At 51.6% G+C, this 27,820-nt stretch overlaps 1 protein-coding gene across 3 annotated transcripts; it reads right to left on the reverse strand.

The window, feature by feature from the left end:
- Window positions 1-617: 617 nt before the first annotated feature.
- CAPN1 (calpain 1) lies at window positions 618-27,820 on the reverse strand. Of its 3 annotated transcripts, none has more exons than XM_079103676.1 (22): window positions 27,677-27,820; window positions 26,124-26,391; window positions 25,898-25,967; window positions 25,475-25,593; window positions 23,242-23,375; window positions 22,964-23,132; window positions 22,078-22,161; window positions 21,636-21,721; window positions 21,212-21,286; window positions 20,945-21,105; window positions 6,934-7,109; window positions 6,026-6,037; window positions 5,144-5,355; window positions 5,026-5,065; window positions 4,404-4,469; window positions 4,267-4,324; window positions 3,458-3,522; window positions 2,996-3,064; window positions 2,738-2,816; window positions 2,126-2,242; window positions 1,745-1,803; window positions 618-1,380 (listed from the first exon to the last, which is right to left on the reverse strand). In XM_079103676.1, exons 2-22 carry the CDS (start codon window positions 26,388-26,390, stop codon window positions 1,354-1,356), a joined length of 2,145 nt encoding a protein of 714 aa, XP_078959802.1. In that variant the 5' UTR covers window position 26,391; window positions 27,677-27,820; the 3' UTR covers window positions 618-1,353. The 3 variants fall into 3 exon arrangements, with proteins under 3 accessions (XP_078959802.1, XP_078959801.1, XP_078959803.1); XM_079103675.1 differs by lacking the exon at window positions 27,677-27,820 and adding an exon at window positions 27,075-27,209; XM_079103677.1 differs by lacking the exon at window positions 27,677-27,820 and adding an exon at window positions 26,513-26,670.

Raw genomic sequence — 27,820 nt, forward strand, 5'->3', positions numbered from 1 at the left:
CCCTTAGTAACGAGGACATCCAGGCCTGACGGGACCTGACCCAGGAGCACTCAAGGTGCCACCTGCAAATGCCTCCTCTTCATCTCACTTCACCGTAGCTGGAGGCAGCCCCCTACTTCTTGCTTCCTCGCCCTGCACCCTGCAGACACTGCTGGTTGATGACTGTCCCCTCCCCCCCTTAACTCTGGTAAGAACAGCTGGCATCCCAGAGGTGCTGGAGCAGCTTACATAAGCTACAGGTGTGCGGCTCACAGGGGTGACCACACCCCCACCCCCAGAGGACCTGAAGGCGGCTCTGTGCTCTGGGCAGCTCCCTGGGGGGTCAGGTTTGTGCTAAGTATGGGTTTGGGTTTCAGTGGGAGTCTTGGCCTGGTAGGTTTAGGAAGGTAAGGCAGGGGTCAGGCCTCCAGGCTTCAAGGAGGGCACGTAGGGCCAGCTGGCCCACAAGGGCCCTCCATAGTACAGCCCTGTCCCTGTGCCAGGCCCTGGGCCTCATCCTTCCTGTCCTCCCATTCAGATGCCCTGTGCTTGCTCCAGCGAGGGTCAGCATGAGGCCATGGCTGGCCCCCACGAAGGCTTGCGCAGCAAGTGGGAGAAACACACTCCGGAGACAGATGTGGAGCCTTTTCCTTTATTATTTGGGGTTCCTCTACATGGAAACATGGGACCTCCCTACCCCACACCCAGCGCCTCTGAATCACACAACCAATTCCCCAGTCCCTGAAGAGTCCCCTGTAAAATCGTCAATATAAAAAAAGGACAGAAGGAGGGAGGGAAGGCCCGACCACCCTCCAGGCCTGGTGGCTCCTGGCTGGTAGGCAGGGCCGGGGTGACGTGGGCTGCAGGGCATTGGCTTCTGCACAGGAAGGCACAGGCGATCTCAGCCCAGGGCTCCCCCAACAGGAAGGGGACCTGCATGCCTGACGCCTGGGTTGCAGACTGCAGATAGTGGTTATGGAGTCAGCAGGCGAGGCCAGGCGGGTGGGGGCTGCGGGTGGCCTCTGGAGCGAAGGGGACATGAGGATGCAGGGCGTGGGTGTGGGATTGTCAGCTCCCTGGCAGCCCAGCCCTGAGGCAGGAACAAGCAGAAAGCTGCCTTCCTGACTCAGCCATGGGAAACGGCAGGCCCAGGGGAGTCCATCTTGAGCCCGTGGCTGGGGTGACTGGGAGGGCCACACCGCTCTGCCCAGAGCTGGTGATCGGGTGGTGGCTGGAGGGGCGGGCAAGAGGACCAAGGTGCCTCCTTGCTCCAAGGAAGGCACGTGCAGTTGGTGTGACCTGCTGTGGCATGGCAGGAAGATGTGGCTTGACAGACGAGGGCAGGAGGGAGCAGCAAGGGGGCCGGGCCCCGCCTCATGCAAACATGGTCAGCTGTAACCACTGCAGAAGGAGGGAAGGGCCAGGGCTGTGGAATCACCTGCCTCAGTTTCCCTCCTCACCTGGACACGACTGAGTCCACGCCCAGGCCCCATGGCTCAGAAGCCATTTCTTTACCACCTCTGAGGGACCCTCTTGGGGAACCACCTCCTCACCTCCTCTATCTCTGTTCCCACCAAGGCTTTGCCGCCTGCTCCCTCCCCAGAATCTGGACACCCCCCACTCCAGTTTCCAGGACTCAGGTTGACCCCTCTTGAGGGCTGGCTCTGAGGCCATAGGCTCCTGCCCAGGAAGGGACAGGAGAAAATAGGTCAGGTAGAAAAACACTACCCACAACCCTTCCCCCTGGACCCAGGGAGAGACCCACCTTAAACAGGTCAAAGGTCACAACTCCATCCAGATCTGTGTCCAGAGTTTTGAAAAACCCTGTGTGTTCAAGAAAAGAAGACATGGGGCTGAGAACTCGGTAGGACGTTTGTGCACGGCCAAGACTGCCTGACCCCCTGCCTCCCCATAACACCCCAAGTGGTCACCCCTTGAAGTTAGGAAGTGGCTCTTCCTGCCCTCCCTCCTGACTCTCCATGCACTCAGCCTCCAGGTGACCAAATACAGAGTCCTGGTAGGCCCCAGATCTCAGCCTCCAGCTCATGCCGCCTGTACTGCCTGCACCACGATCACCTGTTCCCACCTGCTCACAAGGGACGCATTTGGGACACAGCAGGAGGGAGGAGCCTGTTCAGACACTCACGGAACATGGTCTCCAGTCGCACCAGGCAGCACACGAAGTTGTCAAAGTCCACGGCCAGGTCAGGCTCGGAATAGCGGGTGATGATGAGTTCGTACAGCTTTTTGTTCAGCTTGAAGCCTGTGGAGGGAGCAGATGAGGGCCAGGGGAGGAACAGCCCACCCGGGACAGGGAGGGGGGCCTTCTCTTCTCCAGGGAGAAGGGACATGAGGACCTCTGAGCAGGGCCAGGGGCTGAGAGGATGGGCAAGTAAGGACCAGTCTCAGAGGGCACGTCCAGCCCGGGACAGGCCAGGGAATCAGGAGCTGGCCACAGAGGGCCTGTGCTCTGTTGTTCTGGATGCCCCGGCCCTGTCCTTAGACAGCTCTCACAGGCCTGCCTGGCTCTGCCCTCCCTGGCACTGTGTCCTGAGGCCTGTCACTTTTCTCTCCTGCACAATGGGGCTATTAAGAGACTCTATCCTTTTCTGGCTGCAGCAAAGAAGAAAGGAAAGAACGCTGATAATGTACTTAGAAACCATGAGGGAAGGCCAAAGATGGCTGTGGCCACACCACCACGACACCTGCGTCACCACCCCAGGAGGGAGGGCCAGGGCCAGGGCGCCCTGGGCCTCACCTGCGGACTCGATGGCCATCCGCATCTCGTAGGCACTCATGCTGCCCGACTTGTCCAGGTCAAACTTCCGGAAGATGGACTGTGGTGGGGACAGAGTGAGGGCCAGGTGAGTCGCCCGACTCCTCCTGCCTGCCCCCAGGGCTGCTGAGGGGAGCAGTCCCAAAGGGGTGGGCTGCCGGGATACGTGGGCCAGGGGCCCGAGAGAGCTGGCAGTGGCAGAGCCACAGGGGAGGGGAGGACCCGCTGTGGGGCGCCTACCAGGTAGTTCCGGATGCGGTTCCACAGGATATTGAACTCCACCAGGCCCAACTTCCCATTGCCATCCCGCTGGGTTGCTGTTAAGAAGCGAGCTCCACAGCTCAGAGCTGGCATGTGAGGGGACAACTGGGGAGACGGGGAGACTGGCCCCAGGGAAGGCAAGATGACCGGAAGCAGGAGGCCATGACCAGGCTTGCTGTGTTCAGCCGGGTGGGGGAGGGGTACGGAAAAAGTGCCTGCCTCGGGGTCAGCGGTGGACCTGGCCCTGCTCCAGTTTTCACGCGCCTCACGGCCTGTGCCTCGGCCTCCCTCTCCTGGGAAGGTGTCTGAGTGTGGGGCGCCGGGATGTCCACATGCCCCCAGCTTTGTCTATCCTCTGTGCATTCCTGGGACAGTTCACCCAGTCACTGTCGGTGCCCATATTCCCTGACCCCAAACTAAAGCAGTCGGAAGGAAGGATACGTCCATGAGGTTCACCATGCTGCGGCACGACTCCAGGCTGAAGCCCTTGGTCCGCAGGTCTTTGTCTGCAAGAAAAACCAGTTCCAGCCCCTCAACCCACCGCACTTCCCGTGCCTGCCCCATGCTGGACCACCAGGCATCCAGAGGCAGGGAGGCACCGGTCTTGCCCGTGGGTGCTGAGGCCAGCAGAGCCACTGGGTGTGTGTGGTGGCTTCGTCCTCAGATAATACAGTGCAAAGTATTTTAGTGGTCAAGCCGGTGTCCCCAAAGCCCATCGGCACCCGGAGATTGGCCCCAAGTGAAATGAAGTGAGGGATGAGCAGAAGAGAAAGAAAGTGGGGAGACAGAGCGGGGCGGGGCAGGGACGGCTGCAGCCCCAGAGGTCGGCAAAGCTCCGCTAGAGGAGGGGCGGGGAGAGGTTCTGGGTCCAGCAGGCCTGTGCACAGAGGCCGGAGGCAGCGAAGGCAGGGCCGGGCCTGCCAGGCTGGAGGACAGGGAAGGGCGGGCCACTGCCTTCAGCCATGCTCTGCTCCTCACGCCACTCAGCCTGGCCTGGGGCGCATCTCTAGGAAGAAGGGGAGCCTTTTGCTTGGTACTGGAGCATGGCTGTCCTTCAAATCCCACCAGGACACAGATCTCAAGCCAGGGGACGGGGCTTGGCAGGATGGAAATGGTGGTGAGCCAGACTCATAAAGGAAGGGAAGGATCTCCCAGCCATAGATCAGGCATGGGGTTCTGCTGAGTGTGGGCACAACGGCCTGGGTTCTGATACTTGAAGGCAGCGAGGGGCAGGGCACGGGGACCCTCACGTTTGCTAATGATCCTGTTGAGGATGGTCTGCAGCTCTCTGACGCTGATCTCCAGGTCCTGAGGGAAGAGGAAGGATGGGAGTGGCCTGGGAAGGGCTGCCCCACCTCTGCCCCGTCCTTCCCGGGCCCCAGCCTACCTCCCCTGCCAGCTGTCTGAAGAGGGCCTTGAAGTTCTCATCGATCTCCTCTTCCGAGAGCACTTGCTGGACGGAGAAAGGAGGGGACAGGTGAGGGGTGCCCCAGCCCTGCACCTGGGGACGCTGCTGGGGCTAGGGTGGGACCACTCGTGGGACACTTGTTACCTCCCTGCCCAAGCAAGCCTCCCTCTTCTAGCCTGTAAAATGGGGATCTGGCCCCTGCCCAGGAATCTTGGGGCATGAGTGATGGGGATACAGTTCAGCTTAGTGAGGAAAGGTCCCTGCTGTGCCACCTGGGCAAGTTCCTCAACCTCTCTCATGAGAACTTCCAGGGGGTTCTCATGAAAGGACTGACAGGGGTGTTGCAGGGAAGAAATGATCCAGGTAAAGAGCTGAGCACAGCCCGAGCATGGGCACCGAGACTATGCACCATTATTACCGCAAGCCCTTGGCAAACTGCAGAGTGCAGGCAGACGAGGGATTGGCCTTGCTCTTATGGCTCCTACAAGGAGAAATGCCCTGCCAGCAGGAAGGAGCCCAGGAGCCGGGATGCCCAGGTCCCCATCACAGGCCCAGGGGCAAGGGAAGGAGGGAGATGAGGCTGGAGGGGTGGACCACGCACCTCGTCGGGGAGGTTGGCCTGGATCTGGTCGTCCAGCTCCCTGCGGAGTGGGGAGAAAGGGGGGCCGGTCAGCAGGCTGGAGGGCCTTCAGGAGGAGGGAGGGGCAGTGGGGACTCACTCTGTCCCAGCACTCTTCTCGGAGAAGAAGCGCAGCACGAAGTCGCCCTCCTTGTTGGGCTCGAAGGTGGATGGCACCACCACATACTCCCCGGGCGGCAGGCGGAAGCGGGTGCTGACCTCCCGCAGGTTGATGAACTGCTCCGATCGGGCCCGAGATGAGTTGGCCAGGAAGAAGTCACGCTTCAAGTGCACAGCCGGCTGGCCCACCAGCTGGCAGGAGGGGGATGGGAGCAGGGCTGAAGCTGCGCGCTCAGCCCACCCTTGGGAGCCACCCCAGATCCGGCCCCAGGCTCCAAGCCCCGCCTGAGGGGCTAAAGAACAAGGTCGCGGCTCGGTCACTTATAGGCCACATGACCCTGAGAAGTCATTTCTGAGGAGCAGCTGAAGTCAAATAAGACACACTAGAGCACGACACCTGAACATCATTCTGACTACCATCACTTGGGGCTTCCCCCACATGGGCACTGCGGGCACTTGACAGGTGGCACCTCCCTGAATGTCCCAACCGCCCTGAAGGCAGTGCCGTTTTACAGACACAGACACGAAGGCTCCGGACTTGAGCAACTTGCTCAAGGGTGCAGACCATGCAGCCCAGCCAATGCCCTGCTCCCAACGTGGCAAGAACACCAGGACCTGGAGCCTCATGTGGGCATGACCCTCTAGAGCTCCGAGGAACAGGGTTCAAATCCAGCCCACCCCACCCCTGCTCTGACCCCCCGGAGAGCAGGGGCTGCTGCACCCACCCAACTCCAGACAGTACAACCGCGTCCCATCTGCGCTCTACGCAGGCCAGGGCTGCCACTGTGCTGCCTGTTAGGGCCCATCAGGCAGGGTGTGTTCAGGGGCAGGTGGACTCAGGTGAGTCAGGAGCCACACCTACCTCCGGAGGCACCTGCAAGAGATAGGGTAAGGGAAAGGTGGTTGGTGCAGGGGTGGGGACAGGGTGTATACTGGGCAGAGGTCCTGCGTTCCTAGCAGGAGGAAGGGGATGAGAAGACTGGCAGCAGGACTCTGGGCCTGGCGCCAGTGATGACCCAGACCTGTCTGCACCCAGAGAGTGACCTCGGGAGAGAGCGCCCAGGCAAGGGTCCTGTCCCTGGCACAAAATGGGCCTCTGCTCTGAATCAGAGCCTCCAGAACAGTTGCCAGGGTGGCCAACCACAGTGACTTAAGGCTAGGGACACTGGAGGCCCACACCTGTCTGCTGCCGGGGGATCTGGGTGTGGGCCAAGTCTGTGGCCTTCCTTTACCCTGGCTGGGTAGATCCAGAAGTTTCTTGTCCCTGTCTTGAATACAGTATGAGAAGCAGGGCAAGCACTGGGCAAGAGCCAGAAGGTACAATCACAGAATGACTGGCTCTGAGCAGGAGGCCTTCCTATCCAACTCCTTCAGGCCACCTCTGCTCACACTCCTGAGACGTGGGGCTCCCTGGCCCCCAGGGAGGCGCAGTTATTTTTGAAGCTGAACCAAAGTCTGGCCCCAGAAGCTGCCACCCAGTTGTCAGTCAAGCCAGCTCCTTCCCACTGAAGGCAGCATTCCAGCCTCTGAAAATGAAGGTGAATTCCAGAACCTTCTCTCCCCGGGGACAACCATCTTCTTTGCCTTTCTCCTGCCTCACTAGGTGAATTTTAGGGCCTGTCTGCAGCCGAGGGGTTAAGCTGGTGTCTTCCGAGGGCCACCAGCCTCAGGGTGCGTCAAGGCCAGACGCTGCAGGACGGCGACCCCGAGCGCCCCCTGGCGGAGATCTCGTGCGCTCAGTCGCTCAGTGCCCACCCTGGGCCGGCTCACCTCGTAGACTGCGAAGCCGATGGTCTCCATGTCCCGGCCGAAGCGGCGCTCCCGGCGGCGGTGCTTCTGCATGAGGGCCAGCACGAAGCTGCAGCCCGACTCGCGACTGCCGTAGTCATCTTCGTCGTCCACCTCCTCCAGCCGGATCTTGAACTGGGGGTTCACCCAGAAGGTGGCTGCAGGAGAGGAGGTGGCGCTCAGGGGCAGGGCGAGAACAGAGCGGCCCCTCGGAGCCTCAGCCCACACCCCAGGCGTCCCCGCCTTCCTTCAGCAAAAATTACTAAGTATCCACTATGTGCCAGGTGACAGGCACAGTTGAGGGGGCAGACACCATCCTGGTTCTCAAGGGTTGCCATTCCAGAGCAAATCAGGTCAATTAACAGAACAGTTCAAAAGAAAAGTCCCCTAGGGTTGGCTGGGGAAGGTGACGTGCGCACTGGAGAGGCAGCGCTGGGGAGGCTGGGAAGCACGAGCCAGGCAGGGGGCGCTCCAAGAACAGGCCAGAGGGAGCCCTGCACCTTTGGGGGGGTGAAAAGTGTCAGGTGAGGCTCCAGGGAGCACCTGGTAGGTACAGAGGTGGGCAGGAGTTGGGGGATGGGCCAAGGCGAGTAGATTGAATCAAAAAGCAAGAGGTGGGCTGGGGTTGTGGCTCAGCGGCAGAGCGCTTGTCTAGCCTGTGTGAGGCACTGGGTTCGATTGTCAGCACCGCATATAAATAAATAAAAGTCCATTGACAACCAAAAAAAAAAAATTAAAAAAAAAAAAAAAAAGCAAGAGGCCCCACCCATGGGCTGTGCCCGGGAAGGCTGGCTGGATTACTGTTCTAAAAGGTGACTCAAGCAACTGTGTGCACAGTGACTAAGAGGAGGGCAAGACAGAAAGCAGGGGTCGGACAGGAGGTCCCAGACGGCCAGCAAAGGATGGCAACAGTGACTGGCATTTCTGGCAGTTTAGTGATTTAGCTGCCCGAACAAGCCGTTTACTAGAGCAACCAAGAGCTGGATGGAACGTGCAAACCTTCCTTCTAAAGGCACTCACAACCTGCAGCACCCTCCCTTCCTAAGTTGACAATAACCAAAAAGACAACACATAAGTGTTGAGCTGGGCTTGGTGGCACATGCCTGTAATCCCAGCAGCTGGAGGCTGAGGCTGGAGAATCGAAAGTTCAAAGCCAGCCCCGGCAACGGCAAGGCCCTAAGCAACTTGGTGAGATCCTGTCTCTAAATAAAATACAAAATAGAGCTGGGGATGTGGCTCAGTGCTCCTGAGTTCAATCCCTGCCCCCCCAAAAACAAACAAACAAGTGTTGGTGGCATGTGGAGAATTCAGACCCTCATACACCAGCTGCAGGAAGGAAAAACGGTGCAGCTACTTTTAGGGAACAGTCTGGCAGCTTCCCAAAGGGGAACAGAGCTACTGGGTGAACCCTGTAATTCCACTCAGAGGGGTACACCCAAGAGAATGGAAACACACATCCACATGAAGGTTTGAACATGAATGTTCAGATCGGTGTCACTTGTAACAGCCAAATAGAGGAAACAACCAATTATCCATCCACCCCCAAGTGAAAATACCAAAACAATGGAATATGATTTGACAGTAAAAAAAGAAACAAAGTAGCCTGTTGTGGTGGCCCAGGCCTATAACCCAAAGAATCAGGGCTGAGGCAGGAGGATCACAAGCCTCAGTGACCCTGTTGCCAAATAAAAATAAATAAATAAAAAAGGAACAAAGTACCCATATGTGCTACGTGTTGATGAACCTTAAAAATGTTATGCTAATTGAAAGAAGCCAGTCACAAAGGAACATATGAAATATCCAGAGAAGGCAAATTCTGAGAAAGAAAGTGGTTTCGAGAGACTGGGCGGACAGTTGAGGGGGCGTGGCTTCTTTCTGGGATAATGAAAAATTCCAAAGTCGATGTGAGAGTTTGCACAATTTTGTGAATACACTAAATGTCACAGAATTGTACACTTTAAATGGGTGAATTGTATGGTACAAGAATTCTCAATAGAGCTCTTTTTTGTTTGGTTGGTTTTTGATTTCTAGTACTGGGGATTTGACAATACAGGGGCCCTTAACCACATCCCCAACACTTTTTTTTTTTTTTGTGGTGCTAGGGATTGAACCCAGGGCCTTGTGTATGTGAGGCAAGCACTCTATGAACTGAGTTATATCCCCAGGCCCCCAACTCTTTTTATTAAAAAAAAATTACTTGGGGGGTATCCGGGCTTGAACTCAGGGGCACTTAACCACTGAGCCACATCCCCAGCCCTATTTTGTATTTTATTTAGAGACGGGGTCTCACTGAGCTGCTTAGTGTCTCACTTTTGCCTGAGGTTGGCCTTGAACTCGCTATCCCCTGACTTAGCCTCCTGAGTCACTGGGATTACAAGCATAGGCCAAATACTGAAGAAGTTTATCAGCAACTGCCCCCCTGAAAGAAATAAAAAGGGATATATTTCAGGCAGATGGGAAATGAGCTCAGATGAAAGGTCTCAGAATGGAGAGCAAAAACACTGTTATTCTGCAGATAATCCAAACACACATGGGTCATCTCAAATAATGATGATGCTGACGATGGTCTTTAATTTCTAGCAGGAAAAAAATCCTGTTTAGAATTTAAATATCAGCTCACCGGGTGTGATGGCACACACCTGTAATTCCAGCAGCTGAGGCAGGAGGATCAAGGGTTAAAAAGTCAGTCTCAGCAACTTAACAAGACCCTACGCAACTTAGCGAGACCCTGTCTCAAAATAAAATATTAAAAATGGACTGGGATCTTCCAAACAAAATCCAACCAAAGAAACCATAGAACTCAATAACACAATCAATAACCTAGACTTAATAGACATATATAGAATATTCCATCCATCAACGAGCAGATACACTTTCTTCTCAGCAGCACATGGAACCTTCTCAAAAATAGACCACATGTTATGCCACAAAGCAGCCCTTAGGAAATGCAAAAAAATAGAGATACTGCTTTGTGTTCTATCAGATCATAATGGACTGAGAGTAGAAATCAATGACAAAGTAAAAAAAGGAAATTACTCCAACACTTGGAGACTAAATAATATGCTATTGAATGAAACATGGATAACAAAAAAAACATCAGGGAGGAGATTAAAAAATTCTTAGAGGTCAATGAGAATGATGATACAACATATCAAAATCTCTGGGACACTATGAAAGCGGTACTAAGAGGAAAATTCATTGCATGGAGCGCATTCCAGAAAAGAATGAAAAGTCAGCAATTAAATGACCTAACATTACAGCTCAAAGCCCTAGAAAAAGAACAGAATAACAGCAAAAGTAGTAGAAGACAGGAAATAATTAAAATCAGAGCTGAAATCAATGAAATTGAAACAAAAGAAACTATTCAAAAAATTGACATAACAAAAAGTTGGTTCTTTGACAAAGTAAACAAAATAGATAAACCCTTAGCCATACTAACAAAGAGAAGGAGAGAGAAGACTCAAATTACTAAAATACATGATGCAAAAGGAAGTATCACAACAGACACCACTGAGATACAGAACATAATGAGAAGCTACTTTGAAAATCTGTATTCCAACAAAATAGAAAGTACCGGAGACATTGACAAATTTCTAGAGACATATGCTCCTCCCAAACTGAAGCAGGAGGACATACATGATTTAAACAGATCAATATCAAGCAATGAAATAGAAGAAGCCATTTAAAATCTACCATCCAAGAAAAGCCCAGGACCAGACAGATTCTCAGCCGAGTTCTACAAGATCTTCAAAGAAGAACTCATTCCAATACTTCTCAAAGTATTCCATGAAATAGAAAAGGAGGGTACCCTACCGAACTCATTCTATGAAGCTAATATCACCCTCATACCCAAACCAGGAAAAGACACATCAAGGAAAGAAAATTTTAGACCAATATCCTTGATGAATATAGATGCTAAGATCCTTAACAAAATATTGGCAAACCGTATCCAAAAACATATTAAGAAAATTGTGCACCACGATCAAGTGGGGTTCATTCCTGGAATGCAAGGATGGTTTAACATCCGTAAATCAATAAACGTAATCCATGATGTCAATAGACTTAAGGATAAGAATCATATGGTTATTTCAATTGACGCAGAAAAAGCATTTGACAATATACAACACCCCTTCATGCTGAAAACACTAGAAAAAATAGGGATAGTAGGAACATACCTCAATGTTGTAAAGGCTATTTATGCTAAGCCCATGGTCAACATCATTCTTAATGGAGAAAAACTGAAACCGTTCCCTTTAAAAATGGGAACAAGACAGGGATGTCCTCTTTCACCACTTCTATTCAACATTGTCCTCGAAACTCTAGCCACAGCAATTAGGCAGACTACGAATAGGAAAAGAGGAACTTAAGCTGTCACTATTTGCTGATGACATGATTCTATATTTAGAGGATCCAAAAACCTCCTCCAGAAAACTTCTAGACCTCATCAATGAATTCAGCAAAACAGCAGGCTATAAAATCAACATGCATAAATCTACAGCATTTTTATACGCAAGCGATGAAACAGCTGAAAGGGAAATGAGGAAAACAATTCCATTTGCAATAGCCTCAAAAACAATAAAATACTTGGGAATCAATCTAACCAAAGAGGTAAAAGATCTCTACAATGAAAACTACAAAACACTGAAGAAAGAAATTGAGGAAGACCTTAGAAGATGGAAAAAGCTCCCATGTTCTTGGATAGGCAGAATTAATATTGTCAAAAGGGCCATACTACCAAAAGTGCTATACAGATTCAATGCAATTCCAATTAAAATTCCAATGACGTACCTTACAGAAATAGAGCAAGCAATCATGAAATTCATCTGGAAGAATAAGAAACCCAGAATAGCTAAAGCAATCCTTAGCAGGAAGAATGAAACAGGGGGCATCACAATACCAGAACTTCAACTCTACTACAAAGCAATAGTAACAAAAACGGCATGGCATTGGCACCAAAATAGATAGGTAGATCAATGGTACAGAATAGAGGACACGGACACAAACCCAAAGAAATACAATTTTCTAATACTAGACAAAGGTGCCAAAAATATGCAATGGAGAAAAGATAGCCTCTTCAACAAATGGTGCTGGGAAAAATGGAAATCCATATGCAACAGAATGAAACTAAACCCCTATCTCTCACCCTGCACAAAATTCAACTCACAATGGATCAAGGACCTTGAAATCAGACCAGAGACCCTGCATCTTATAGAAGAAAAAGTAGGTCCAAATCTTCACCTTGTTGGCTTAGGATCAGACTTCCTTAACAGGACTCCCATAGCACAAGAAATAAAAGCAAGAATCAATAACTGGGATAGATTCAAACTAAATAGCTTTCTCTCAGCAAAGGAAACTATCAGCAATGCGAAAAAAGAGCCTACAGAGTGGGAGAATATCTTTGCCACTCATACTTCAGATAGAGCACTAATTTCCAGAATATACAAAGAACTCAAAAAACTCTACACCAAGAATACAAATAACCCAATCAACAAATGGGCTAAGGAAATGAACAGACACTTCACAGAAGATGTACAAGCAATCAACAGATATATGAAAAAATGTTCACCATCTTTAGTAATAAGAGAAATGCAAATCAAAACTACACTAAGATTCCATCTCACCCCAATTAGAATGGCGATTATCAAGAACACAAGCAACAATAGGTGTTGGCGAGGATGTGGGGAAAAAGGTACACTCATACATTGCTGGTGGGACTGCAAATTAGTGCAACCACTCTGGAAAGCAGTGTGGAGATTCCTTAGAAAACTTGGAATGGACCTACCATTTGACCCAGCTATCCCACTCCTCGGCCTATACCCAAAGGACTTAAAATCAGCATACTACAGAGATACAGCCACATCAATGTTCATAGCTGCTCAATTCACAATAGCCAGACTATGGAACCAATCTAGATGCCCTTCAATTGATGAATGGATAAAGAAACTGTGGTATATATATACAATGGAATATTACTCAGCCATAAAGAATGATAAAATTATGGCATTTGCAGGCAAATGGATGAAATTGGAGAATATCATGCTAAGTGAGATAAACCAATCTCAAAAAACCAAAGGAAGAATGATCTCGCTGATAAGCGGATGACGACACATAATGGGGGGGTGGGAGGGGGGCAAGAATGGAGGAAGGAGGGACTGTATAGAGGGAAAAGAGGGGTGAGAGGGGTGGGAGGAGGAAAAAATAACAGAATGAATCAAACATCATTACCCTATGTAAATGTATGATTACGCAAATGGTATGCTGTTACTCCATGTACAAACAGAAACAACATGTATCCCATTTGTTTACAATAAAAATAAATTAAAAAGAAGATACGAAATTCAAATTTTAGTATCTATGAGGTTTTATTGGAACATAACCACATTTGTCTGCTTATGTGTAGTCTACGGTTGCTTTTTTGCTACACTGACAGGCTTGAGTAGTTTCAACGAAGACCTTACAGCCCTGAAGTCCCAGATATTTAGTAACTGACTGTGACAGAGAATATTTATACACCCCAGCCATAGGTGACCACTGTCCATCAAGTGTACAGCATACTTATTTCCACACGGGTCTTTTAACTTTGCTTATGGTTACTTCTGCCACAATTTATATGGCTATCTTTTCATTTATGGCTTTTACGTTTCCTGCTGTGCTTAGGTTGTTTCCCAACCTAAGCTTATGCAAATGTTCTTCCAATTTTTTTGATTAATTCTTAAATTAATTGCATTTTTTGATCCACCTGGAACTAAGTTATGATATGTGGAAGGATTTAGTTTCATTTTCTTTCAAACAACCAGGATGTCAGTTACGCTTAGTAGATAAAACATTCTTCTCCATCTGATTGGGGCTGTGATATTTTCATTTATCAAGTCCTCATAAGTCCTTGGATCTATTTCTGGATTTTCTGTTTTATTTTACTCATTCGTTGTTTTTTCTGTGTTCATATTTTGATGATAGTAGTATATCAAGTAGATTTTGGAAAAGAGAGGTGGGAGCGGTGGGGGGGAAGGAAAAAAATAATGGAATGAATCAAACATCATTACTCTATGTAAATATATGAATATGCAAATGGTATGCTGTTACTCCATGTACAAACTGAAACAACATGTATCCCATTTGTTTACAATAAAAATAAATTAAAAAAAGAATGGACTGGGGATCTGGCTCAGTGAGTAAACGCCCCTGGGTTCAATTCCTGGAACATTTAAAAAAAAAAAAAGAATTTAAATACTAGCTGATAACAGCATAGTGAACAAAGGGAAGGGTACCTAAGTATTCTAAGGTCCTGCACTGTTCTTGAGGAGAGTAAAGATATGAATCAACTAACTTCAGGGTGTACTTCATGTAGCTCACAGCGTAGGGGCCCTGCCCAGCACCCCAGAGGCCCAGTTCCCTCCCTGCACCACACACACCAAGTCTGTCTTAAGCAAGCTCTGACGCTGCCCACACTCACAGTGGAAAAAACTTAGTGTAGAGAACAGAAAAAACCCGACAGGAAAGGTGGCACAAGAGGAGAGACAAACAGAAAATAGGTAAACACAGTAAGTAAGCTGAAATAAATACGAATATGCCAGTCATCACTGAGTCAATAGACTAATCAGAAGACAATTTTCATACTGGATTTTTAAAAGTCCAGCTCTATGCTGTTTACAAGAAATAACAATTAAATCATTGGGCTGTAGAGATTTGGACATCAGAGTCTGAGACTATATATCATAAAAATATGAACCTATAGAAGCCAGGCATGGTGGCACACTCCTATAATCCCAGCGACTTGGGAGGCTGAGGCAGGAGGATCACAAATTCCAGGCCAGCCTCAGCAACTTAGCAAGATCATGTCTCAAAATAAAAAAATAAAATAAAATAAAAAGAGGGGATCCAAGATGGCGGTCTAGAGGGAGGCTGCGTTCCTTGTCGCTCCGTATTGCCAGTTTCAAGCAGAGGATATCTGTTTCTTGGTGAGGCAGTTTTTGCTGCTTATCGATCCCCTGCTCTTTACCCCATTTGTCTGCTGTGATGATCAGCAGTCTGCCAGCATATCGACGCCTTTTTTGAGAGCAGATTGCTCACTGTCAGGTGTCTATCATCCGCCATTTGCCTGCCTGTCGCCTGTCCATCGCCTGCCTTACTCCTATGCATCACCCAACGCTCGAGGTTCACCTCCCGATCATCCGACAGCTGCCAGCAGACTGACCGCAGACCGCCAGTGGAGAACCAGCTGCCTGCTGCTGCCTGGAAGTTCACTGTCACAGTACCTGCAGGTTTGATTACACGTGGCTGCCACCATTTTGAGACAACAGCCAGGCCCGGTAGGACCCCTGGCAGGACTGACTGAGCCCCGTCTCCAGGATCCCTCAGCCCGACCAATCACTCCCTGCCTCTGGGGCCCTCACATCAACTGACTGCTCCCTGCCGCCAGGATCCCCAGACCAACTGACTGCGCCCTATCACCGGGAACCCAGACCGACTGATTGCACCTGGCCTCCAGGATCCCACGACCACACCAAACACACCTGACCTCCAGGACCCCGGCCTGACGAACTGCATCCTGCCTCCAGGACCTCCAGCTGACCACGTCCACCCCTGAGCTGCAGCTCCCCATTCGCCAACACATTTGGAAGCCAGAGTGGCCATCTTGGATAATCCTGGAAGCTCCGATCTTCTGGTGGGGCAAATCCCATCCTGAGACGCCTGCTGGAGGCTTGAAGCTCATTGTCAGGTACCTCTCATACATCGGGCTACTGAACACTGGGAGGTTTCATTACAATATGACTATTATACAGTAGATTTTCTTTTTTCTCCTTTTTTTTATAAAATAAAAAGGACTAGGAATATTGCTCAGTGGTAGAGTATCCCCAGCTTCAATCCCCAGTACTGAAAATGATTAATAATAAAATTAAATTAAATAGTTTAAAATAGAATGAACCCAAAGAAAAAACTGGAATTGCTGGAGTAACACTGGCTGAAATAGACTTGAAAACAAAAAGAATTATTAGAGATGAAGGTAGTCACTACATAAAAAAACGTTTACCTCACTAGGAGCTCGTAACAATTCTCAACTCAATATTCCTAATATAGCTCAAAACATGTGGGTGCTCACACTAAAAAATTAAATGAAGTAAGCATTTAATTTATCAGGTCATGAAACAAAGTCAAATCCAAAGAAAGAAGAAGAAATGAGATAACAAACAGCAACAACAATTTTATACAAAGGACCAACAACATCAAAAGTCATTTCTTGGTAAAGATTAATACTGACAAACGTCACAGGATTGGGAGGGGGGATGGGAAGAGGAAAGACAGTAGAATGAATCAGAGATGACTTTCCTGTGTTCCTTCGTATATGAATATGCGACCAATGGAACTTCACATCACAGACAACCACAAGAATGGGATCCGAATTAGAATGTTATACTCTATGTATGTATGATATGTCAAAATGTACTCTACTGTGATACATATCCAAAAAGAACAAAAAAAAATTAAAAAAAAAAAAAAAAACTTCACAGGATTAATGGAGTGCAAGCCAGGCATGGTAGCACAAGCCTATAATTCCAGCGATATGGGAGGCTGAGGCAGGAGCATTGCAAGTTTGAGTCCAGCCTCAGTAATTCAGCAAGGCCCTAAGCAACCTAGTGAGAGGGTTGGGGATGTAGCTCAGTTGATAGAGCCTTGCCTCACATGCTCAAGGCCCTGGGTTTAATCCCCAGCACCACCAAAAAAAAAAAAAAAAATTAATTAAAAGAACTGGGGGTGTGGCTCAGGGGCAAAGTGCCTTTGGGTTCAATCCCCAGTTCCAAAAAAAGAGAGTGCACATACATAAGACTATGAATAAAAAAACCAGAACATTATTACAGATGAGACCTATGAGTATATTAAGGATAACTTTGTGCTAGTAACTTTGAAAACAGATGCAGAGGATAAATTCTTAGAAAGTACAATTCATCAAAATAAGTTCAAGGGGCCTGGGGTTGTGGCTCAGTGGTGGAGCACTTGCCAAGCATGTGCGAGGCACTGGGTTCGATTCTCGGCACCACATATAAATAAATAAATAAAATAAAGGTTCATCGACAACTAAAAGAAAAATGATTTTTTTTTTAAAGTTCAAGAAGAAAAAGAAAACCTGAACAATCCTAAAAGCAATAAAGATATTCAATATCAAAAGTTAATCTTCACATAAAGAAAGGAACAGGCCTGACAACCTTACAGACAAGTTCCATCAAACATTCAGGCAACAAGTCATTCCCACCTTATGAAAACTCTTCTGGAAAACAGTTCACTTAGCAAGACAAATAGCACCAATACCAGAACGATCAGAAGGAGAAAGAAGCAGGTAAATCTCCTTCATGAACGTGGGTGTAAAACTGTTGTACGCAAAAGTTCTATCACATCCGTGTCTGTGGGGCAGGATGCAGGGATGGGACCCAGGGCCTGCTGCACGCTGGGCAGGCGCTCTGCTGAGCTACGCCTCCAGCTCTTAATCTCAAGCAGGACTTCCCATAAGTCTATAAGAATTAAACCAATGTGTTATTGGCGGAAGGACAGGCCAAGGGACAGAACGGAGAGCCCAGGAACAGACCCATGATGCGTGGGAACTCGCAGACGGAGCTGGCACTGCAGGAGGCAAGGCTGGCCTTTGGCCACAGTGCTCACGAATCCGGGGAAGAACTGAAGTGGAATGCCCGCAACAGAAGTATGCTTCCAAAGAGAGGGCGCAGGGCAGGAGGAAGAGCGGCCGTGGGGTTGGTGACGCCAAGGCTGTCAGGAAGGAAGCAGGCCAGTGTGGCAATTCCTGAGCAATTTTGCTCTGAAGCGGGAGCAGAGACTTGGCAGCAAGGAAGTGGGGTCAAGAGAGGGTCACTTTCTTTTAATGCAAGGAATTTTCCACAACAACACAGCAGTGAAAGGTGAGGGACAAAGGAACAAAGGAGAACAGGATCTGGGCAGAGTGGGTTCTGCATGAGCAGGGACAGTTCTGCCTCTGTCCCAGGCAGGGAGACGGTGCAGACCGGCACAGGTGCACACAGGCCAATGAATCAGAGACAGGGGATTTGGAGGTGGGAATATGGGGAGGTGTCCTGGTAATGAGGTGCAAGGCCAGATCCACAGAAGAGAGGAAGGAGGGAGGCTGAGAGAGCAGGCATGTTGCTAACTCACAGTGGAATGGCTGGGGACGGTGCAAAGTACTCATTTGAGGTTTGTGGCTGTGAGTTTACAGGGAAAACACCACCTCAGTTGTGTGATTTCTCTCCAGCCACATTAATGGCTCTGTGCCGGTCAGAGCCAGGTTCAGCTAGGACTGTGGTTGTGCCAGGCAACAGAAACTGAAGGAGAGAGGGACCAGGAAACTGTAGGGACAAGATTAAAATGACCACTATAACAAGTAGCAGGAGAAGGTAAGACGAGAGATGAAGATAGTGCCAACATGGTGGGTCAGGAAGGAAACAGGCCAGTGTCGCAATTCCTGAACAATTTGGCTTCAAAGGGGAACAGACACAGTGGCAAGGAAGTTGGGTCAAGAGAGGGTCCCTTGGTGGGTTAACAGAAAGATGGAAAGACCTCCCATGTTCATGGATAGGCAGAATTAACATTGTTAAAAAGGCCACACCACCAAAAGCAATCTAGATTCAATGCAATCCCCATCAAAAATATCAATGACATTCTTCACAGACTGAGAAAAAGCAGTCCTAAACTTCATTTGGAAGAACAAATGACCCAGAGTAGCCAAAGTAATTCTAAACCAAAAAGCAACGCTGGAGACATCATGATACCTGACTTCAAATTATACTACAGAAACTACAGTGAAAAAAACAAAACAAAACAAAAAAACCAACTGCAGGGTATTTGGCATTAAAAACAGACGTACAGGTGCAGAATAGAAGGCACAACAACACACTCACACATCTACAGTCATCTGATCCTTGACAAAGGTGCCAAAAACATGCTGGAGAAAAAACAGCCTTTGTAATAAATGGTGCTGGGAAAACTCAGTCATCCTTATGTAGAAGAAGGAGACCAGACCCTCACAGCGCACCCTGCACAAAAATTGGCAAAAACTGAATCAAAGACCTCAGAATGAGACCAGAAACTGTGCAACTCCCAGCAGAAAATGTAGGCTCAACACTCCAGCATGTAGACATAGGCAAAGACTTTCTCAACAGGACCCCCTAAAGTTCAGGAAATAATAACAAGAGCTAATAAACGGATGACATCAAATTAAAAAGCTTCTGCACCGCAAAGGAAACAAGAATGTAAAGAGAGAACCCACAAAGTGGGAGAAAATCTTTACTAGCTACTCTTCTGATGGAGGATTAATATCTAGAACATATAAAGAACTCAAAAAACTTAACCAGAAAAACAAATAACCCAGTTTAATGGATAGGCAAATGAATTAAACAGACATTTCTCAAAAGAAGAAATACAAATGGCCAACAAATATGTGAAAAATATTCACTATCATTAGCAATTAAGGAAATGCAAATCCAAGCTACACCGAGATTTCATCTCACACCAGTCAGAATGGCAGCCATCAAGAATACAAATAATAGGGGTTGGGGATATAGCTCAGTTGGTAGAGTGCTTGGCTCGCAAACTCAAGGCCCTGGGTTCAAATCCCCAGCACCTCAAAAAAAAAAAAGAGAGGATGTGGAGAAAAAGGAACACTTGTACACTGTTGGTGGGGCTGCAGATTCGTACAACCAATATGGAAATCAGCATGGAGGTTTCTCAAAGGGTTAGGCGTGGAATCACCATAGGACCCTGCTGTCCCACTCCTCAGTGTTTATCCGAAGAATGAAAGTCTTTTTACTACAGTGATACGTGCACACCCATGTTTATAGCAGCACGATTCACAATAGCCAAACTATGGAACCAGCTTAGGCATCCACCAATGGCTAAAGATAAAGAAAATGTGGTATATATACAGTGGAGTCTTATTCAGCCATAAAGAAAAATGAAATTATGTCATTTGCAGGAAAACAAATGGAACTTGAGAACATTATGTTTAGTGAAACAAGCCAAACTCAGAAGGTCAAGGACCATATGTTTTCTCTCATATGTGAAAGTTAGAGGGGAAAAAGGAAAAGAGGGATTCAGGGAATCTCGTGAAAATCAAAGGGAGATCAGTAGAACAGAGGAAAGACACCAGAGGGTGGGGGGAAGGGAGGGGAGTGGGACGTGCTGGGGAGTGATACTGGCCAAATTATATTGTTATATTGTGTGTATGTATAAATATGTAACAACAAATCCCGCCATTCAGCACAACTAGACTGCTCCAACAAAATAATGTGGTGCCAGTTAAGTGGCTCACGCCTGTAATCCCAGCAACTTGGGAGGCTGAGGCAGGAGGATCACAAGTTTGAGGCCAGCCTCAGCAATTTAACAAGGTCCTAAACAAGAACAGAGTCTTAGTGAGACCCTGTCTTAAAATAAAAAATAAAAAGGGCTGGGGGTGTGGTTCAGCAGTTAAGCAACCCCTGGTTTCAATCACTAGTACCCTCCTTCAAAAAACACACAAACGTGGGGAAAACAAATGGTGGGATCCACGGATTAACCGGTTCCATGAGTCTGAGGACTGTGGAGGCAGGAACTAAGAGAGCTGGAGGAGAGGAGAGAGCAGGGCTATGCAGAGGCAAGCAACGTGGGGTGGGGTTGAGCTAAGGTATAGGAAACGGCTGCCACAGGGGAGGTTGGCAAGAAGCTGAGAGGCCAAGATGTGGACCGAGCCATCCATCCAAAGCCCAGAGGTGAGAGCCAGGAGCCGGGGCTCAGGGAATGGAGAGGAATGACCAGAAGGTGGCTAGATGGCCGCACGTCTTGCCCTCAGTAGCACACGGGCTCTTTAGCATTGATGAGGACATTTAATATTTGACTTCTCAAAGCAAATATTCGAGACCAGCAAACCATCTGTCTCTTGCAAGTGAGGAAACTGAGGCCCAGGGAGGTGACCAACCTCAACCCTAGCCCTGCACGACCCAGAGGGCAGCTCAGTCACCTGGGTAGTTGCGACAGCCCCCCGCGGTGCTCCCCCGCCGCCAGGTCCCCTCGTAGAGTGTGGTGTTCCAGTTGCGGATTGTCCTGCTCTTGAGCGCGTCGGGCGTGAGGTTGCAGATCTCCAGGCGGGTAAACTCGCGCATGAAGTCTCGGAATGACATCCTGGGGGTCGGCGGGCGGAAGTGAACCACGGTCGCGGCCGGGTTTGTGGGGCCGGGAGGGAGGAGGCAGGGCCCCAAGAAGGGCCAGACCACGGAGGGCTGCTCACCAGAACTCCCCATCCTCCATCTTGATCCGCAGCTGCTCCCGTTCATAAGGGTCCACGTTGTTCCACTCTGAGGAGCTGTGGGGAGCAGGGCACTGCCAGGCTGGTGGACACTGACCTGCCTGGCCTCTGTCCCTGGAGCCTGTCCACCTGGGATTGTCTTCCCGAAGCCCAGGTCAGGCGGTTTCCTCAAGGTCAGACCCTGAGGTCCCAATTCCAGGGTCAGACACCCAGAGCACCCTACAGGCTGGCCCAGGCCCACATGGCCTAGGCTTTAGTGGGTCATTGCCTCAAACCCAGTCACGTAAGATGGGCCCACCTGCTCAACTGACTCCACCCTGGGCTGGCAGATTCCCAAGCAGAAATGCCAGGGGCCTTCGGGAGCCTCCCAAACCTCCCGGCCAATTGCCACCTCCCTGCCCCTCACCCGTCGCTCCAGGCTCCGGTCCACTCCACCTCGCCCCAGGGGTTCCGCATCCGGATCAGGCTCACCATCTGGCCCCGGTAGTTCACCTGTTCCCCAGAGCACCCATCAGCACCCGCTCTGGCATGCCTCCCCCAGCACCTTGCCCTGCTTTGGCACCCAGAAGCACCCCGGGGTAACACTGTCTATACAGCCGTAAAGCCTGTCCCTCAGGAATTTACAGCCTAGGGAGGTAGCTGTGCACATGAAGTGCAATCAATCAGGGCGAGCATCCATAAGTGTCTCAGGACGGGTTTCCCAAGGGAGAGATAAGGTGCTGTAGAAAGTTGGAGGAGAAGCAAGCACCGCCCACTGCCCCGGTCAGATGCCAGGGAGGTAAGGACTGGCGAGGAGGGCAACCCCTGCAGGGCGGGCCCTACTGGGAGGGCCCCACCCAGCGCAGTACCTGCTTGGCCCCGGTCACAGAGTACGCGTGGCCCTTCACCAGCTTCTTAAAGGTGATGGCCTCCATGTCCAGGACACTGGAGATCTGCAGAAAGACATGTGCCCTGTGGTCGGGGGCCAGGTCCCCACCCCTAGACGACAGCTATTGCAAATGGCCGGCAGGGACCACAGTCCCCTCCACTTCATCCTCACATATGGGGGCTGCTCTTGGGGTGGAGGTGGCTCTGCTACCCTGCCCCCCAACACTCGTTCCAGGTCTCCCCACCAACATTGCCACAGGTATTGGCTAGGTCTGGCTAGGTCTGGCCAGATCGTGAACATGCTCATATACCATGTGTGGCCCCAGAGGGACTGAGGCAGGAAGAGAGGAGGAAGGTCAGCATGGACCCTATGGGGGAAGGAGAGGGCGCATGATCACAGTGATGTTGGGGTGGCTGAGGTCAAAAACAAAGGAGGTCTGGAGGCAGTGGTGGGAAAAAGTGGGCCAGACAAGGGTGGCCTTGGAAGGGAGAGGGAGGGGCTGGGGGCGGGGCAGAGCAGAGAGCTGGCCAGATCAGGCTGGAGCCAGGGGAACTGGATCGTGGATGGCAAGGCAAGAGGAGCAAGGTGGGAAGGGAGCAGAGTGGAGGGTCAGGAACCTGATCCTGGGGAAGAGTTGAGGCCTGACATTTGGGGGGAGGACAGGGAGCGGGTAGGGAACACCACTGAGCAGGTGGAAGAGGGGGAGGAAGTGATGGGCGGGACTGATGTGCATCCAGAGACGGTGCTGAGGTGAAGGGCAGGGGCCGGGGCGGAGCTGGGGTGGGGGTGAGGCTGGCTTTGGGTGGGGAGAGGATTAAGGCTGGGTGCAAGGGTCATGGTGTGGGTGTCAGGCTGGGCACACTCACGTCAATGGAGCAGCCCAGCAGGGAGCCTCGCTCCAGCGCCTTGAGGATGATTTGGTAGAGGTCACTGGGTGCCTTGCGCAGCTCGTACCACTCGGTGACCCCGCCTGTGAAGTCCTCAAAGCCCTCGGAGGTGCTGCCCCCCGACAGGGCCTCATAGCTGCCATTCACCCTGTGGGCAGCTCCAGGTCAGTGCTATGGCATCGAGCAGGACCAGGCAAGAGGGACAGGGCCCCCACCCCCAGAGGTGGGGCTAGAGCTGTCCTAGGAGCCCTGCTCACTTGGCATAGGCCTTCTCCAGCAGGGCGCTCCAGAACTCGTTGCCTTGGGCAGAGTGCACAAACACCAGCTTCCCGTCCTTGGTGGGCAGCAGGTCATCCACGACCACATCCACCCACTCCCCAAATTGCCATAGCTGCAGAGAAGGGGACACAGTGAGTACCTGCTTTGGATTCCCCATGCCTCAGCTCCATCCTCAGTTCTGCTGCTTACTAGATACATGGTTCCAGGTCACATATAGTAAATACTTACATAATACATACATACTAGATACACATAAACTTGATATGCTGGAGGGACACATGTACCGACATACACTAGATTCAAGTACACAGTCATGGTCAGCTCTCCACATCTGCATTTCAACCAACTACAGGCAGAAAAAATTGTTTTTTGCAGCTGGATATGGTGGCACATGCCAGTAATCCCAGCAGCTCGGGAGGCTGAGGCAGGAGCATCACCAGTTCCAAGCCAACCTCAGCAAAAGCAAAGCACTAAGCAACACAGTGAAACCCTGTCTCTAAATTAAAAAATATGAAATAGGGCTGGGAATGTGGCTCAGTGGTCGAGTGTCCAAATTCAATCCTGATTGGGGATGGAACCCTCATGCTTGCCACAGGCCACAGAAGGGCTCTAACCCTGAGCCGCATCCCCAGCCCCCAAAATATTTTTTAATGCATTTGTGTTGAACATGCAGACTTTTTTCTAGTCATCCCCTAAACAATACCAAACTGTTTATATGGCACTTATATCGCCTGAGGTACTGTAAGTCAGGTAGACAAGTCATAAAGTATATAGGAGGATGTGGAAAATGTGTGTAGGTTATATGCAAATATTACATTTTTTACATAAAGGACTTGAGCATCCACGGGGCTCCTGGAACTGATCCCCTGCAGATAGGGAGGGACAACTGTACTGCATTCCTGACCCTGGACATAATCCTCTAGGAGCCTCAGTTTCTCTACCCATTAAAGGGAGCAGCAGTGCATTCCTCATAGGAAAGTTGATCAAGATTATGCAAGTAAAGTCTTTAACTCAGGTTAAAGTCTTCAAGTCAGGCCTCCTCAGGTATAGAGAAGGTGGAAAGCCATCTGGTCAGGGTTCTTCCCAAAACCAACTGCTTCTTAGGCCATACTCCCTCTACCCTCCCCGTTCTAGGCCTGGTGTGGGAGTTAGTGGGATCCACACACAGACATTGAATGTGGAATCAAAATGTGGCACCCATACCCTACAACTGCGAGATGGGGATGGGAAGCCGGTTCTCGCCATCACGAGATCGCTTCAGGATGCCAAGGGGCAGGTTTCCAGGGTAGGAAGGGGTGGGACTCAGGCCCAGGGCTCCAGGGACCTGAAGCCAGAAGCTTCCCAGGGCTCCAAGCACAGTCCTCGGCTGGGCCCAGAACAATAGGGGAAGGAGAGCAGGAGGGCCCAAGGAGCGGGATCGATGGCGGGGAGTGTTACACCGGCCAATAAGAGGCCAGGGAGGAGAGGATTGGAGGAGCGAGGGAAGGGGGCGGGGCAGCCACGCCCCTGCGACTAGACCCGGGCAGGTGCGGCGCTCTGCCAAAGTGGCTCGGCACAAGTTGGTGTGGCAGGCCACTTCTGTGCAAGCTGGGTAAGGGGCCCCCTGAGTGGGCAGGAGGCGACACCCAGGAGTCCTCCAGACGTGGCTGGGACCACCAAGGCAAGTGGGTCTCGACTACCGTTGCTGAGTTCTCTCTCCCAATAGGGGCTCACTGAGAATTCCTTAGTATGTCTGGAGAAAGGGTCCTGTGGCAAACGTCAAGAAAAGCTGTTTCAAACAGACTCAATCCTGAGTCTTTTCTGCTAGGCTGTGCCAGAGGTCGCCAGAGCACAGGAGCTGGAAGATGGGAGGCTTGACGAATGGGGACGATCACGTTTTCCCCAGCATTCCTTTTCTCGGATGTGGAAACTGAGGCCCAAGTGAGGAAAAGGGTTCCTCCCACAGCATATAACTCAGAATTCCTTCTACTTTCCCAAACACTTTCTCCCTGATACTCAGAACCAGGAACACTGCCAGTTGAAATACCTGCCCAACTGTTTCACACATGACAGATCTGAGATGGCACTGAGAGGTCAAATACCTTTCAGAGGGAGGGCTGCCCCCGCAGGGTGTGGCCACTAGCCACCTGAACTGCAGAGTGCTGTGGGTCATCCTTCCTTATATCCCCCAGTGCATCCTACCCCTCCTCCCCAGGCACACAGGCCCTTCACCTGGAAATGGAAGATGCCAGCATAGCCATCCTGGAAACTCTGGCCATGAGGAACCACTCGGTGCAGGAGGGTGTCATTGAGGGTGAGGGAGGCGATTGCAGCCAGAAGCCAACAGTCCCCTGGGATGGGAAGGACTCATGTCAAGCCTGTTCCATGAATCTGTCCCTGGGGGGGGTGTATGGGGGTGCACGTGGATATCCATGTCGAGGAGAACCTGGGATTCTCTGGATGGGGTGCCTATCAACTCCCCTTAGCTTTTGGAAAAGACCCAGGAATCTGGGCAAACCAGCCCCAGTGCTGATAGCCAAAGCCTGTCTGGGCTTGCAGGAGGGAGGGGTTGGGGTAGAGCCCAAAGGAACGGGAATGGGAATAGGGAACTACTGTGGCAAAACACCCAGAACTCCCCACCCTCCAGGGGCCTACCCAGCGCTCCCTGGCAGATGTCTGTGCGGGTGGCTCCATCCACGATGAACTGGGGGTTTGACAGCATCTCCTACAAGACCCAGAGTCCTGTCTCTGAGCCAGTCCCTCCTAGAAACTGGCGCCCCACCACCAAGACCCCACCCCCCATCAGGAACCTGATGTCCCAGTCCCACTCCTCACCCAGGATTGGGTTCAGCTGAATCCCACCCAAGCTGGACCCTCTCACCGTGGGACGCTTCCACTTGATGCCATAGGTCTTGGAGGAGTTGGGCCCTAGTTCTTTGTAGCCCAGGCTTTGGGGCACTGGAGGGAAGGCCTCATCTCGGAATAGGGCCCCACTCTGCAGGCACCGGGCCCGCAGCTGTTCATAATCCTGGCCCAGGTATTTGATGGCGTTCTCATGGCGGCCCAGGCCCAGCTCCTTGGCCCGTTGCTTCTGCACTTGGGCTGACACCCCGGTGCAGTACACGGGTGTGATGATCTCCTCCGCCATCCTGTGGTACAGACCAGCTCAGTACCTGTGCTGCCCAGGACTGGAATCCAGCTCCTGCCTGCTCCTGCTGCTCTCCCCGCTCTGCACACCCTTATTCCCCAGATCCAGGTGTCCCTCCCTACCTCACTGCCCCCTGGCCGCACTCCACTCAGGCTCTCTGCAACCTCCCTATGCTCCAGAATCCAGCAAAAGGCTCCCAGTTCCGGGGTATGCTAACCACAACCTCTCCTCCCCACTGCCTTTGTTCTGGGCCTTCAGCTCTGTGGTCAGCCGGCCAGCCAGCCAGGTGGGGTAGGGTGGAGCCCTGCAGTAACACAGGGAACTGGGAAGGTGTATGGAACCCCAGGGAAGATCTTTTTGATAGCGTTCGCCAGCCTCTCCAAACTAGCCAGCGCCTTGCTCGCTGGCCCCTTTCCCTGGCTTGGGAAGCGAGAACTCCAGGCAGACGCCCCCCACCCAGACCCCCAAAACAGGCTGAACGATCAGAGCTGCTGGGCCCCAGCCCAGCTCCTGGGGATAGTAGCAGTGCAGGATGGGGCGAGTGCCTGGGCTGTGCCGCTTCCCAAGTCCCCTGCCCCTGACCAGGGCACGCGGAGGGCCCCGAGGAGAGGCCATCTGAGGCAGCCCCTGAGCCCTGCAGCAGTGGCCAGGGTGAGAATCGCGGCCAGCCACCCAACTCCTTACCTGGAGGAGGGGAGGTTGGGGGTCGCTGCGGTCCCAGCGGCCGGCTTCCTTGGTGGCAGCTCAGGGCAGGGCCCAACCAGGAAGAGCGCTCCTCCCCGCCCTCCTCCCGCCGCCCCTCCGCCCTCGTCCCTCCTCCTCCTCCTCCTGGGGTTCCTACCCCGCTTCCTCTCGGCGCTCCCTATCTCTCGGGCACCGTCTTTGACTATCTCTTACTCATGGTGTCTCCCCGCCCCTCCCTCCGCAGGCCTGGGCCAACTCCGCGTGAGGACAAATTAGTAAAAGGCAGAGCTGTCCCCGGGGAAGGGCCCGAGCCTGCGGGGCCGGGAGGGCTGGGCCCTGACGGAAGGGCACCGCGGGCGGGGAGGGAGGGCAGACGGCGGGGAGGGGAGGGCAGGGGTATTTTTAACCGTGGGCAGCAGCTCGAGTTGCAGGGCCGGCGGCCCCACCCCACGCGGCCCTCCCGGCGGGCATTCCGGGGTGATCGGGGCGCTCGGGCCGCGGCGGCGCCGCCCCCGGCCCGCCGCCAGCGCCCCTCACTCCGCCCGGTGCCGCCGCAGCTGTCCTCGCCCCGCCCTGCTGGCCCTGCGCGGGGCTGAGATTACCTCGGGCTGCGGCAGCTGCTCGCAGCGGGGGCCGGGCGGGCGGCGAGCGGACCCCTGCCGGACACTCGGCAAACGGCAGCCCCGCCCGGCCGCTCCCCGCAGCAGCCTGGCTCCCGGGCTGGGCGACTCCCCGCCCCCGCCACC

This window comes from Sciurus vulgaris (genome assembly GCF_902686455.1).
Source record: "Sciurus vulgaris genome assembly, chromosome: 11".
NCBI classification, from domain to species: domain Eukaryota; kingdom Metazoa; phylum Chordata; class Mammalia; order Rodentia; family Sciuridae; genus Sciurus; species Sciurus vulgaris.

What these genes read in the sequence shown, in the direction of transcription:
- CAPN1 (XM_079103676.1), bottom strand. Translation starts at nt 26,390, where the DNA reads ATGGCGGAGGAGATCATCACACCCGTGTACTGCACCGGGGTGTCAGCC. An exon ending in CTGGCATCTTCCATTTCCAG is followed by an intron (nt 23,376 to 25,474) that starts GTGAAGGGCCTG and finishes CCTTCTCTGCAG; the next exon opens with CTATGGCAATTTGGGGAGTG. An exon ending in TGCTGGGCTGCTCCATTGAC is followed by an intron (nt 22,162 to 22,963) that starts GTGAGTGTGCCC and finishes GTCTTTCTGCAG; the next exon opens with ATCTCCAGTGTCCTGGACAT.